The 14,467-nt window shown below is 40.6% G+C and overlaps 1 protein-coding gene across 2 annotated transcripts in view; it reads left to right on the top strand.

Moving 5' to 3' along the window:
- The window catches only part of sp4 (sp4 transcription factor), a 69,514-nt gene extending 66,930 nt beyond the window's left edge, over window positions 1-2,584 (top strand). For both annotated transcript variants that reach the window (XM_060942616.1, XM_060942615.1), the window contains exon 6: window positions 337-2,584. In XM_060942616.1, the coding sequence (XP_060798599.1) occupies window positions 337-587 (251 nt within the window). In that variant the 3' untranslated portion in view covers window positions 588-2,584. The remainder of the gene's footprint in view (window positions 1-336) is intronic.
- Window positions 2,585-14,467: the final 11,883 nt, after the last annotated feature.

The raw sequence follows: 14,467 nt of genomic DNA, 5'->3' as shown, positions 1-14,467 counted from the left end.
GTCCAAAAAGTTGCCCCGTGTATCATCTTAATGCTAGCAACAGGATTTTGTTTGTTTGTTTTACACAAATACCATTGTATACTCTGGTGAAATGTCAGGATGAGATGAAGGTATGAAACAACAATAGATACCACCTGATCCTACCTGTGATGCAGCCTGAGCAGCAGTTCCAAAAAATGCGCTTGGCTGGTTTCGCATGTCTCAGAGGAAAAAAGAGCACATGGGGGGGGATGCTTTCCCTCTCATTAATATTAATAAGCGTATCATTTTGTACATGTCTTTGTATCAGCCGTCATAAAAAAATAAAATACTCAGAACCCCTACTGTGCCCTTCAGGTGAGAAGAGATTCGAGTGTCCGGAATGTTCCAAGAGATTCATGAGGAGCGACCACCTGTCGAAGCACATCAAAACTCACCAGGGCAAAAAAGGAGGCGCTGCGCTGGCCATCCTCACCACCGAGGACATGGAGGACGAGGTCGAGGAGGCACTGGGCTCGCCCAGGATCGTCACGGTCGCCTCCATCTCACAGGATTCCAACCCAGCCACGCCCACAACGTCTAACAACCTGGAGGAGGAGTTCGAGTAGCTCGGGGTCCGAACCCTCCATTCAAAGCACCATGTTCTAGATCAGCTTTTAGTTGTCTGTCTTTTGTTTGTTCATAATTTTTTTTTTTTCTTGTTCCTTCGAGAACGGACAGCTCTTGGAGTGCATCAGCTTTTGAGATTTTTCATATGAAAATGTAAAAAAATGATATAATAGAAAAGAATCTAAAGCTTATGAATTTACCATTTGGATTTTAAAGAGACATACAGCGATTATTGGAGATGAAATGAGATGAGATGTCAGAGAGTGTTTTATTTACAGGAGCACGAGGAGGGATCTGTGGTTTCCAGTACGCAAATCCACTATGAAGAGTCTTCTTTTTTTTTTTTCTCTTTTCTCCTGTAGGATTAAATTGTCTCTATGCACAAAATTGTACATCTTTTCTCAAATTATGGATTGACTTCTTATTGTGAGGAGTGGGGGAGGTGTAAATGTAGGTTTTTAATGTAAAGTAGATTTCTTTTTTTTTTTTTTTTAATGCAGTCAGACGAGATTTGGGACTGAACACGTCGACGTCTAGACGCCGTTCGACACCGAGTCGATCTCTTAAGCATCACATCAGCGTCAGACGACTGTTCAGCGCCACGCTATTAGACCTTCAACAATGTTTATGCAGATCTCGAGCAAACCTATGAAAGAAAGGAAGGAGAGAGGACAAGAAAGACAGACAGAACCTGACACAGTGAAAAGCGTCCTAAAAAGCACAAATTGAAATGAAATGATACCGATAGATTTATATTTAAAAAAAAAAAAAAACAGATGATATGATTATGATATGAAACATTCCTACGTATATGAGTAGAAGGATGATGCTGGGAGGCAGGAGAAGAAGGAAAAAAAAAATCCACAAGAGGCAAATTTGGCTTCCTGATATTTGCTACGTGAAATGAAAGCAATACTATAAAGACAATCCTTTGTGAAACCATGTTTACATTAAATCGAAGGCAGAGTAGATTTTCTTTAATTGAGAAGTGAAAAGGGAAACGACCGCGAACAGCCTAAAGGTCTTTTTTTTGCATTTCAAAAGTCATATGAACTGTCCTACAATGCCTTAACTCTGAGCGATGAGCGAGAGGCTCATGTCGGGGGAGGGGGTGGGAGGGTGAGGAGAAGCGGGTCTTTCGACGAAGGGACGATAATTTCGTGTACAGTTGCACACAGCTGACCACATGCTTCTTTTCTATTCTAGTAAACACTGTGGCCAGTAAAGAGACGTCTTTTTTTTTTTTTTTTTTCCCCCCCCCTCTCTCTTTTTAAATCTCCATTCGATTTCTGAGCGACGTCACTTTTTTATTTTTTGGGTGTTTTTTTTTTTTTTTTTTTTTTTGCGCTCCTACGTTAATTCCTCCTCCCGTTAGATTAACAACATCATATTCATAGTGTCAGTGCCATTAAAGACGTCCGCTTCTTGAATCATTGTAGATCTGCGGCCACCTGCTCGGCCTCTCAAGCTCTCGTTGCTCAGTTTGATGTTCGAAAATGTGTCTGGTGGCGTTTTATTATTATTTTATTTCTTTTTTTTTTAATTTGTGGAAATTGAATTTGTGAATTCTCCTTTCCCCCCCCCCCCTTTTTTTTCCTCCTTATTCTTATGTCCTTTCCTTTCCCTTTCCTTCCCTGGTTCGTATCTGTTACCACAGACTGTCTATTATCCCTAATTTATTATTTATCCTTATTTCTTCAATATTTGCCCTTTTCAAGTTGCTGATGTGTATCGTACGCTGTTGAGTCAGAGATTACGTGCAGCATGTTGTTGTTGTTATTGTTATTATTATTATTATTATTATTATTATTCCCCTCTGTTATAAGCAATGATTGATTTATTTCTACTCGTGGTCCTTTTTATAAACATAACCATAGCTTTTTAATTTATACAAATCAACAACTTCTCTCACAACATAACATATTTCAGAAGATTTAAAAAAAAAAAAAAGTTGAAAAAAAATTAATTAATATGAATGGTTGATACCAAACAATTTAGATGTTTTTGGTAATATTTTGTGTGATAACTGATTTTTTTTTTTCTTTGATATTTTCTAGTGGCATCTCATTTGTAAATCTTTTTCTAAGATGTTTCTTTGTGTTCATGACATTTTAAATTTTTTTTTTTTTTTTGGCCAGGTTAGCCTGAAAGGCTTCAGTTTATTGATATTTTTAAAAAATAACTTTGTACAAATGTGTTATGTTAATGGGTAAAAAAAGAAAAAGATCTTTGCCTGCATAACACTTGAAATTAAAAGTGAATAAATCGGTCTTAATTATTCCGTGTATTATTGTTTTATCATGTTTTGGAGAACGTTAAGGAAAACTCCAGGCAAAAGTTTGTACACCCCGACTTTACTACTTCATAGGTTTTTCTGTATTTTGACTTGTTTTTGTTTTTTAATTGTAGAAAAACACTGAAGAAATCAAAGCTATGAAATAACGTGGAATTATGAGGTAAACAAAAGTGTTTAAAAAAAAGTTTCATATTTTAGATTCTTCAGAGAATCCGTTGTTTACCTTGATGATGCTTTGCACACTATTGGCATTATCTTGCCCAGCTTCATGAGGGAGTCACCTAGAATGCTTTTCACTTAACAGGTGCCTCGTTAAAAGGTAATTAGTGCAATTTCTGGCTTTCTTAATGCATTTGAGATCAAACAGTTAATAATAAACATACAGTAAACAGCCCTGTTCCACAACTGCAGTAATCCATATTATATCAAGAACCGCTCAACTAGGTAAAGAGAAACAACATCCATCATTAACACCACTGGATTAGACGGTGTGTCCAAACTTTTGACTGGTACTCTGTGTGTGTGTGTAATAAGACAAAAAAATGTAATATGACTCCATGTCCTGTGGAAAAAAAAACACTTCATCAAAATTTAACTCGAAGGTCAGTTGTTCTGCACAACACAAACTGCCCACACTCCACTTTACAGGTGACATCATTGATGGTTTATCCGTGGCGTTTATGAGATTTTTAACCCCTTGCTACTCCGCTACAGGAGCCACCGAAAAGCTTTCTGCTTTAGGAGAAAAAGCAGAGGTCTGACCAAACACCAATGAAATTCACTCCACAAAAGAAACTGAGTTCACTGAAGCAGAAAGGACTGAGTTGGTTTGTGCCCATTTTCAGAAGGTGAATTGACAATTCTTTGTCTTGTCTCTCTCTCACATCACATGCCCTCTTTCTTTCTTTCTTTCTTTCTTTCTTGTTGCATGCCTCTCTCTCTCTGTCATATCACATGCTCTCTCTCACAATCACATGCTCTTCTTTCTTTCTCTTTCTTTCTTTTTCTTTCATGTTGCATGCCTCTCTCTTTCTTTGTCATATCACATGCTCTCTCTCTCTCACACACACACACGTGTGTGTGTGTGTGTGTGTGTGTGTGAGAGAGAGAGGGAGAGCGCATGTGATATGAAAGAAAGAAAGGGCATGTGATGTGATATATCACATGCCCTTTCTTTCATATCACATGCTCACTCTCACACACATCACATGCCATTTCTTTCTTTCATATCACATGCTCTCTCACACATCGCATGCCATTTCTTTTTCATATCACATGCTCTGTCTCACACAGACACACACATCACATGCCCTTTCTTTCATATCACATGCGCTCTCTCTCACACACACACATCACATGCCCTTTCTTTCATATCACATGCTCACTCTCACACACATCACATGCCCTTTCTTTATTTCATATCACATGCTCTCTCTCACACATCACATGCCCTTTCTTTCATATCACATGCTCTCTCTCACATCACATGCCATTTCTTTCATATCGCATGCTCTCTCACATCACATGCCATTTATTTCATATCACATGCTCTCTCTCACACACACACACATCACATCACATGCCCTTTCTTTCATATCACATTCTCTCTCTCACACACATCACATGCCATTTCTTTCTTTCATATCACATGCTCTCTCACACATCGCATGCCATTTCTTTTTCATATCACATGCTCTGTCTCACAGACACACACATCACATGCCCTTTCTTTCATATCACATGCGCTCTCTCTCACACACACACATCACATGCCCTTTCTTTCATATCACATGCTCTCTCACACACACATCACATCACATGCCCTTTCTTTCATATCACATCACATGCTCTCTCTCACATCACATGCCCTTTCTTTCATATCACATGCTCTCTCACACACACATCACATGCTCTCTCTCACATCACATGCCCTTTCTTTCATATCACATCACATGCCCTTTCTTTCATATCACATGGTCTCTCTCACACACACACATCACATCACATGCCCTTTCTTTCATATCACATTCTCTCTCTCACACACATCACATCACATGCCCTTTCTTTCATATCACATGCTCTCTCTCACACACATCACATGCCCTTTCTTTCTTTCATATAACATGCTCTCTCACACATCACATGCCATTTCTTTTTCATATCACATGCTCTGTCTCACACACACATCACATCACAAGCCCTTTCTTTCATATCACATGCTCTCTCTCACACACATCACATGCCATTTCTTTCATATCACATGCTCTCTCTCACACACATCACATGCCATTTCTTTCTTTCATATCACATGCTCTCTCTCTCACACACACACATACACACACACACGCACACACACATCACATGCCCTTTCTTTCATATTACATGCTCTCTCTCTCACACACACACACGCGCGCGCGCACACACACACCACATGCCCTTTCTTTCATATCACATGCTCTCTCTCTCACACACACATACACACACACATCACATTCCCTTTCTTTCACATCACATGCTCTCTCTCTCTCACACACACACACTATCACATGCTCTCTCTCTCACACACACATCACATGCCCTTTCTTTCATATCACATGCTCTCTCACACACGCGCGCGCACACACACACACACACACACACACACACACACATCACATGCCCTTTCTTTCATATCACATGGTCTCTCTCACACACATCACATCACATGCCCTTTCTTTCATATCACATTCTCTCTCTCACACACATCACATCACATGCCCTTTCTTTCATATCACATGCTCTCTCTCACACACACACACACATACACACACACACACACACACACATCACATGCCCTTTCTTTCATATTACATGCTCTCTCTCACACACACACACACACACATCACATGCCCTTTCTTTCATATTACATGCTCTCTCACACATCACATGCCCTTTCTTTCTTTCATATCACATGCTCTCTCACACATCACATGCCATTTCTTTTTCATATCACATGCTCTGTCTCACACAGACACATCACATCACAAGCCCTTTCTTTCATATCACATGCTCTCTCTCACACACATCACATGCCCTTTCTTTCATATCACATGCTCGCTCTCACACACATCACATACCATTTCTTTCTTTCATATCACATGCTCTCTCTCTCACACACATACACACACACACACACACATCACATGCCCTTTCTTTCATATTACATGCTCTCTCTCACACACACACACACATCACATGCCCTTTCTTTCATATTACATGCTCTCTCTCTCTCACACACACACATGCGCGCGCGCACACACACCACATGCCCTTTCTTTCATATCACATGCTCTCTCTCTCACACACACATACACACACACATCACATGCTCTTCTTTCTTTCTTTCTTTCTTTCTTTCTTTCTTTCTTTCTTTCTTTCTTTCTTTCTTTCTTTCTTTCTTTCTTTCTTTCTTTCTTTCTTTCTTTCTTTCTTTCTTTCTTTCTTTCTTTCTTTCTTTCTTTCTTTCTTTCTTTCTTATCACATGCTCTCTCTCACACATACACACCACATCACATGCCCTCTTTCTTTTTCTTTGTTTTTCATGTTGCATGCCTCGCTCTCTTTCTTTCAGTCATATCACCACATGCTCTCTCTCTCTCACACACACACACACACACACACGCCCTTTCTTTCTTTCTCACATCACATGCCCTTTCTTTCTTTCTTTCTTTCTTTCTTTCAAATCACATGCCCTTTCTTTCTCTCCCCCTCTTTTTTCACATCACATGCTTTCAGTCAGTCAGATAGATCACATGCCCTTTCTGTCTTTCTTTCATGTTGCATGCCTCTCTCTTTCTTTATCATATCACATGCTCCCTCTCTCTCTCTCTCACACACACACACACACACGTGTGTGTGTGTGTGTGTGTGTGTGTGTGTGAGAGGGAGAGAGAGCATGTGATATGAAAGAAAGAAAGGGCATGTGGTGTGTGTGTGAGTGAGAAAGCATGTGATATGAAAGAAAGGGCATGTGATGTGATATATCACATGCCCTTTTTCATATCACATGCTCTCTCACTCACACATCACATGCCCTTTCTTTCATATTACATGCTCTCTTTCTCTCACACACACACACACACACACACACACACACATCACATCACATCACATGCCCTCTCTCTCTCTGTCACTCACACACATCACATGCTCTTTCTTTCTTTCTTTCTTTCTTTCTTTCTTTCTTTCTTTCTTTCTTTCTTTCTTTCTTTCTTTCTTTCTTTCTTTCTTTCTTTCTTTCTTTCTTTCTTTCTTTCTTTCTTTCTTTCTTTCTTTCTTTCTTTCTTTCTTTCTTTCTTTCTTTCTTTCTTTCTTTCTTATCACATGCTCTCTCTCACACACACACACATACCACATCACATGCCCTCTTTTTCTTTGTTTCTTTCATGTTGCATGCCTCTCTCTCTTTCTTTCAGTCATATCACATGCTCTCTCTCTCTCTCACACACACACACACACACCATATGCCCTTTCTTTCTTTCTCACATCACATGCCCTTTCTTTCTTTCTTTCTTTCTTTCTTTCTTTCTTTCACGTGCCCTTTCTTTCTCTCCCCCTCTTTTGTCACATCACTTCTTTCTTTCTTTCTTTCTTTCTCTTTCTTTCACATGCCCTTTATTTCTCTCTCTTTCACATGCCCTTTCTTTCTCTCTCTTTCACATGCCCTTTCTCTCTCTCTCTTTCACATGCCCTTTCTCTCTCTCTCTTTCACATGCCCTTTCTCTCTCTCTTTCACATGCCCTTTCTTTCTCTCTCTCTTTCACATGCCCTCTCTCTCTTTCACATGCCCTCTCTCTCTTTCACATGCCCCCTCTCTCTTTCACATGCCCCCTCTCTCTTTCACATGCCCCCTCTCTCTTTCACATGCCCCCTCTCTCTTTCACATGCCCTCTCTCTCTTTCACATGCCCTCTCTCTCTTTCACATGCCCTCTCTCTCTTTCACATGCCCCCTCTCTCTCTCTCTCTTTCACATGCCCTTTCTTTCTTCCTTTCACATCACGTGCCCTTTCTTGTGTCACCCTTGGTGTGTCCATGGAACTCCATAGCAGCCCCACGTCATTGAGACTTTTGCCCGGTATATACTTTCACCTATCCTTGTCAAATTTGGTAGGTGTGTGGGGTGCACCAAGACGAACAAAATTGTAATGTACGTTGCATTAGCCATACTCAACAGGAAGTGAGTTATTTTTGGTTTTGTGCATTTTGACGTTACATTTTGACATTCTCCTCCAATTCACTTTGATTCATGTATACCGGAGATGCTTGGGCCCATCATCACTGCTTGTGCCTATATTTGATACTGCGTTTCATTTATAGGAATCTGTGTAAGCTACTTAGTTTACGCTGAAAATACATGCAAGCCAAGTTCTTTCTTCTGTTTATTTTCTATTGGAGGCAGATGACCGTGACACAGATGAGCGAATTTGGTGATAAAAAAGTTGGAAGAAGTTTGATCCTTTGCAAATAATTAGCGAATTTCACCAGCAGGGGCGGCACGGTGGTGTAGTGGTTAGCACTGTCGCCTCACAGCAAGAAGGTCCGGGTTCGAGCCCAGCGGCCAGCTAGGGCCTTTCTGTGTGGAGTTTGCATGTTCTCCCCGTGTCCGCGTGGGTTTCCTCCAGGTGCTCCAGTTTCCCCCACAGTCCAAAGACATGCAGGTTAGGTTAACTGGTGACTCTAAATTGACCGTAGGTGTGAATGTGAGTGTGAATGGTTGTTTGTCTCTGTGTGTCAGCCCTGTGATGATCTGACAACTTGTCCAGGGTGTACCCCGCCTCTCGCCCATAGTCAGCTGGGATAGGCTCCAACTTGCTTGCGACCCTGCACAGGATAAGTGGATAGATGGATGGATGGATTTCACCAACAGCGGCCAATCAGATTGTTTGTTGTCGTCTTTGATTGTTTGAAAATTGTGTGACTGTCATTGTTAATTGATTGTTTAATTTCCGAAAAAGAACAGCTTGGAGGACTTTGTAAGCAGTTGTTGTTGTTGTTTCTGGTACACTATATTGCCAAAAGTATTTGCTCACCCATCCAAATTATCGGAATCAGGTGTTCCAATCACTTCCATGGCCACAGGTGTATAATAAAATCAAGCACCTAGGCATGCAGACTGTTTGTTTTTACAGTTTGGAGCTGGCCCCTTCCTCTTCCAACATGACTGTGCACCATTGCACAAAGCAAGGTCCATAAAGACATGGATGACAGAGTCTGGTGTGGATGAACTTGACTGGCCTGCACAGAGTCCTGACCTCAACCTGATAGAACACCTTTGGGATGAATTAGAGCGGAGACTGAGAGCCAGGCCTTCTCGTCCAACATCAGTGTGTGACCTTACAAATGCGCTTCTGGAAGAATGGTCAAAAATTCCCGTAAACACACTCCTCCTAAACCTTGTGGACAGCCTTCCCAGAAGAGTTGAAGCTGTTCTAGCTGCAAAGGGTGGACCGACGTCATATTGAACCCTATGGATTAGGAATGGGATGTCACTTAAGCTCATATGTGAGTCAAGGCAGGTGAGCGAATACTTTTGGCAATATAGTGTATGTTAGATATTTAATCCTGAGCTTAATTTAACTGAATGATAGTTCTGATATAAAGACAAGTGAATTGATAGCCTATTACCTAGCTGGCTAGCTCAGTCTGTTACACCATCTCCACACACCATGACACGCCCACACAGAGCAAAGAGTGTTTCACTTCACTTCCATGTTTTTTCAGTTTTACAATCCCGCCCATATATAGTACTGTTCAACAGTCTTAGGCACACGTAGAGAAATGCTGGAGACCAAAAATGGCTTCAAAATAATGAAATGAAATGTTTCAACGTTTAAAAAAAATACTATAAGCAGTAAGCCATAATAAATGAAATAAAGTCAATATTTGGTGTGAGCATGGCCGTAACTACCATTGAGGACACCGAGGTCATGTCCTTGGTATTTTTTTCAGAAATTTCAAATTGGACTACACTGAATTCGAGCAGTGATCAATGTAAAACTCAGCGTCCGCATCCACATGTCATTTGTATTTCCCCCCAATAAAATTCACATTTGTCTAATGTCATCTGAAATCTCTCAGCCTCTATCTCTATCGTTGCCATGTCTAACGCAGCGTCACGCGCCGTAGCCTATACTAGTGTCGGCCGGGGAAGTTGGGTTTTGGATAAAACAGGCAGGGTGTAGTCTACGCTCTATCACATACACCTACCTAACCTAACGTAGGCTAATAGTCACATAGCATTATAGAGCTTTACCCGAGCGCAAAATGAAAACGTTGCAACAAACTAAATTAAGGTTTGGACAGCCAACAGAAGAGCAGGGAACGAGAAGGAGGGAAGGTGAGAAAATATTGTCAGTGCAGTGGCAGACCGTTCAGCGGTGTCATGCCAACTTTCCAAGGGGAAACGTTTCATTGTCATTGCCTATTACATTTTAGTTAGCATTTCGAGAAACATTCAAAACTACGTTGTCACTGTGCAGGGCTGAGTAAACGGGCTTGTTCGAGTAACTCACTCTCTCTCTCTTTCTCTCATAACTCTCACTCACTCACACACACAGACACACACACAAATAATACACTCTCACACACTCTCTCTAATGCATAGTCTTCACACAGAACTAATAGCTCTACATTCTAATGTAATTTAAGATAATGAAATGTAAATAATGCCAATACTTCAGGTAGCTGAGCAATACACTCAGTTCAGTTTTGACTTTTATGTCAGACAAAACTCCACAGTTCTGATGGCACAGTTTTAGAATTGTTAAAGTAAATGTGTTGTGAGCCAAACTTACATTACAGGCAATGGTGAGAACACTCTGTTTCAGAGAATGCATGCAAATGGATCTCAATTCAAGGCAGCCAGATAGACTGATGCCTTTACATTACTGCTCAGAATGTCTCTACACATACAGACACCCACAAATAACACACAAACTCTCTCTCACACACACACACACTCACTACTATTATTATAAGGTGTAATACTAAAGCTTACAATTCAGGAGTTCACACCCTTTCTGTCATGTGTATGCTGCAATGTAAATAATGCTTTAGGTAACTGGTACTTTAGGTATGTATACTCAGTTCAAGAGTTCACTACTTTTCTACTTTTATGTCAGATAAAACACCACAGTTATGGTGCCACAGTTTTAGAATTGTTAAAATAAATGTGTCCTCTACCAAATCTATCCTTATCTCATCTCATCTCATTATCTCTAGCCGCTTTATCCTTCTACAGGGTCGCAGGCAAGCTGGAGCCTATCCCAGCTGACTACAGGCGAAAGGCGGGGTACACCCTGGACAAGTCGCCAGGTCATCACAGGGCTGACACATAGACACAGACAACCATTCACATTCACACCTACGGTCAATTTAGAGTCACCAGTTAACCTAACCTGCATGTCTTTGGACTGTGGGGGAAACCGGAGCACCCGGAGGAAACCCACACGGACACGAGGAGAACATGCACACTCCACACAGAAAGGCCCTCGCCGGCCACGGGGCTCGAACCCGGACCTTCTTGCTGTGAGGCGACAGCGCTAACCACTACACCACCGTGCCGCCATCTATCCTTATTTATTTATTTATTTATTTAAGTTGTGCCGGGGGGCTTCGGTGCTGTCAGCCATGTTTGACCTCGGTATTTGAAAAATCCTGGGTATGGCCCTGGGTGTGAGACGACCCTTTGGTTTAAAAAGAAAATAGTAGTCTCAGGTCCAGTGAGTGCAGTTTGATAAGGAAATGAGCTGTAGGTTTTACTGAGCATCTTACAGAACCAGCCACAGTTCTTCTGGACACTTTGACTGTCACACTCGCTTCTTAATTTTGCACCAAAACCCAGCAGCCTTCATTATGTTTTCTTTTTTAATCTGAAAAGTGCTGTCTTATGTAATATGCTGTTCAGATACAAACTTTTTCTGTAACATTTAATTTTGTGCTGGAAAACAAACGTTTGGACTCTAAAATGTTTTTGTACTGACTCAGTAATATAGAAGTCATAAAATAGAAATCTATAGCAAAGTTTGCATTTAAAAAAATTGAGTGCCAAAGACTTTTGCACAGTACTGTATGTCTATGATCCTGCTAAATTTGATGTCATATGAAAAGGTCAAACATTTCAAACACGGGCGATTGCTCTAAGACAACGAGGGAGGCTCAGCCTCCTCTAAAAATGACGAACATCATGTAGGATGAACTGCGCTAGGCTTATGTTATAGCCGACCTTATAACATTGCTATTTCAGATCCAGAATCATAGAAATATATGTGCTCAACCCACTACAGTGCGAAATCATTCCGTTATAACTTTCCCCAGTTCACCTAATGTGTGCGTGAGTTTCTCCCCCTCGTGACAGCGCGATGCAGCCCAGCCTCAGTGGACTTCAATGGCATTTGGGAGCTATGTGCTTTCAATATCAAAATGCAAGACGATTATTGGACAAATACTGCGAAAATGCCCGCCCCACGGAGTCCCACGGACTCCCAGCCTCAGTGGACTTCAATGGCATTTGGGAGCTATGCGCTTTTCAATATCAAAATGCAAGATGGTTATTGGACAAATACTGCAAAAACGCCCGCCCACGGACTCCCAGCCTCACAGTGGGAGGGACATGGCAAAGCTTTCCGCGAGGAGACTGGTGATTGGTGAAAGTCGTCGGATATTTTCTTTGATTGACAGCTCGTTTCAAATATAGACAGGCAGCGGTGAATCTCAGTTCAGTCCCATGCGGATTCGCGAGTGCTGTGGTGTATTGTAAGAGATTGGCTTACATTTCGATTTCATTCATTACATACGGTTTCTACCAGCTTTTTTAGTTTGTATATATTTTCATTGTAAATAAAGTGTAAATATAGTGTTGTCAAGTTTGCTATCTTAGTTCCAGAAATTTCATTTATTTGAGTGACTGAACTTGAACTTGAGGGGGCTAGTCAGCTAGCAAGAAAGCTGCGCACGGATGCCAAGCATTGCTGATTTAATTTTGGCGAAGCCATTTGCCAGTCTTCCTTTCGAGGAAAAAAATTAAAATTAAAGAGCAGGGTAGACCAACGCCTCAAATTGACTTGGTGAAAAAGGTAGGGAATAATACTCGTTCCTTTCAGCTCTCCTGGTACGAGAAAGTGAATTGGCTAACAGCAAGTGACCCACATCAACAACAGTAAATAGGCTACTTTAGTAATATGTCATGGATGGACCAAAAATATAGAATCTATTTAAAATGTTTATGCTGAGTATATTATATTGGAACATATATTTTTCTGGATATGAATTAAACACAGCTACAATTTGGAAAACATTTTTAAACAAAAACACAGCCGAGAACATTTCACACTACAGACCTGGATTAAAAGTGAAGGGTTATCAAAATTGTCAATAAAACATTTCTCAGTCAAAATAAGTAAAATATAGGGAAAGTGTCATTGAATGAAATGTTTGGCTCCCCAAGGTCAGTGCTTGTGCCTATTCCAGAACACTCTGCTGTTACTGCTGAGGTTCCTGACAAAGAGCTGCTTTCAATAATGATCAATTTTTAAACAACATGCCACAATTTTAAAATATAAAATGTTAAAATATACCCCCCCCAACACCACCATCATGTATATTGGACAGTAGGCTAATGGGCCAAAAGAACCTGTTATTTCACAGTTTGTGACTCTGCCAACAATCAGCCAGATCAGAGGCAAGAGTATGGGCAAAATTGATGTGTTTTTTCTTTTAAAATCTGGAAATATCGTAACCGACCAGCCTCCCCTGTTTGAAAGACTACCAGCCGCCACTGATTTCAAACATTGCGCTCACTGACTGACTGCTCTCAGTTTATTCTCTTGAGCTTTGTTCCCTCCTGACAGACCTGAATTCTGTTGTATTGATACATTGATCCATAGAAGTTATCACAAACTAAGACTGTTTATTTTTGCAATCATAAAATCAATGCAAGTTAAAGGTATGTCACTGATGTAAGCACTTCCAGCTCAAAGTGGCATTCAGGTCTTAAAATATATTGGAAAGGTCATCAAAGGTATTAAATTTAATAAACTTCAAGATTCATGCATATACCCTGTTTTACAATGCCCGTTCCAAAAAAGTTGGGACGCCATGTAAACTGTAAATAAAAACAGATTGTGATAATTTGCAAATCATGGAAGCTCGATATTTCATTGAAAATAGTACAAAGACGACATATCAAATGTTGAAACCGAGAAATGATATTGTTTTTTGGAAAACATATGCTCATTTTGAATTTGATGTCAACAACACATTTCAAAAAAGTTGGGACAGGGGCATGTTTACCGCTGTGTTGCATCACTTCTACTTTTAACCTTTTTTAAACTTTTAAGTTTTGAAAGAGAAATGTTGTCCCATTCTTGCTTGATGTACAATTTCAGTTGCTCAAAAGTTTGGGGTCTGCTTTGCGCTTCATAATGCGCCAAATGTTTTAAATGGGAGACAGGTCTGGACTGCAGGCAGGCCAGTTTAGCACCCGGACTCTCTTCCTACAGAGCCATGCAGTTTTAATATGTGCAGAAAGCAGTTTGGCATTGTCT

Source organism: Neoarius graeffei, chromosome 16, assembly GCF_027579695.1.
Source record: "Neoarius graeffei isolate fNeoGra1 chromosome 16, fNeoGra1.pri, whole genome shotgun sequence".
NCBI lineage: Eukaryota > Metazoa > Chordata > Actinopteri > Siluriformes > Ariidae > Neoarius > Neoarius graeffei.
This window is presented reverse-complemented; position numbering and strand designations above follow the sequence as displayed.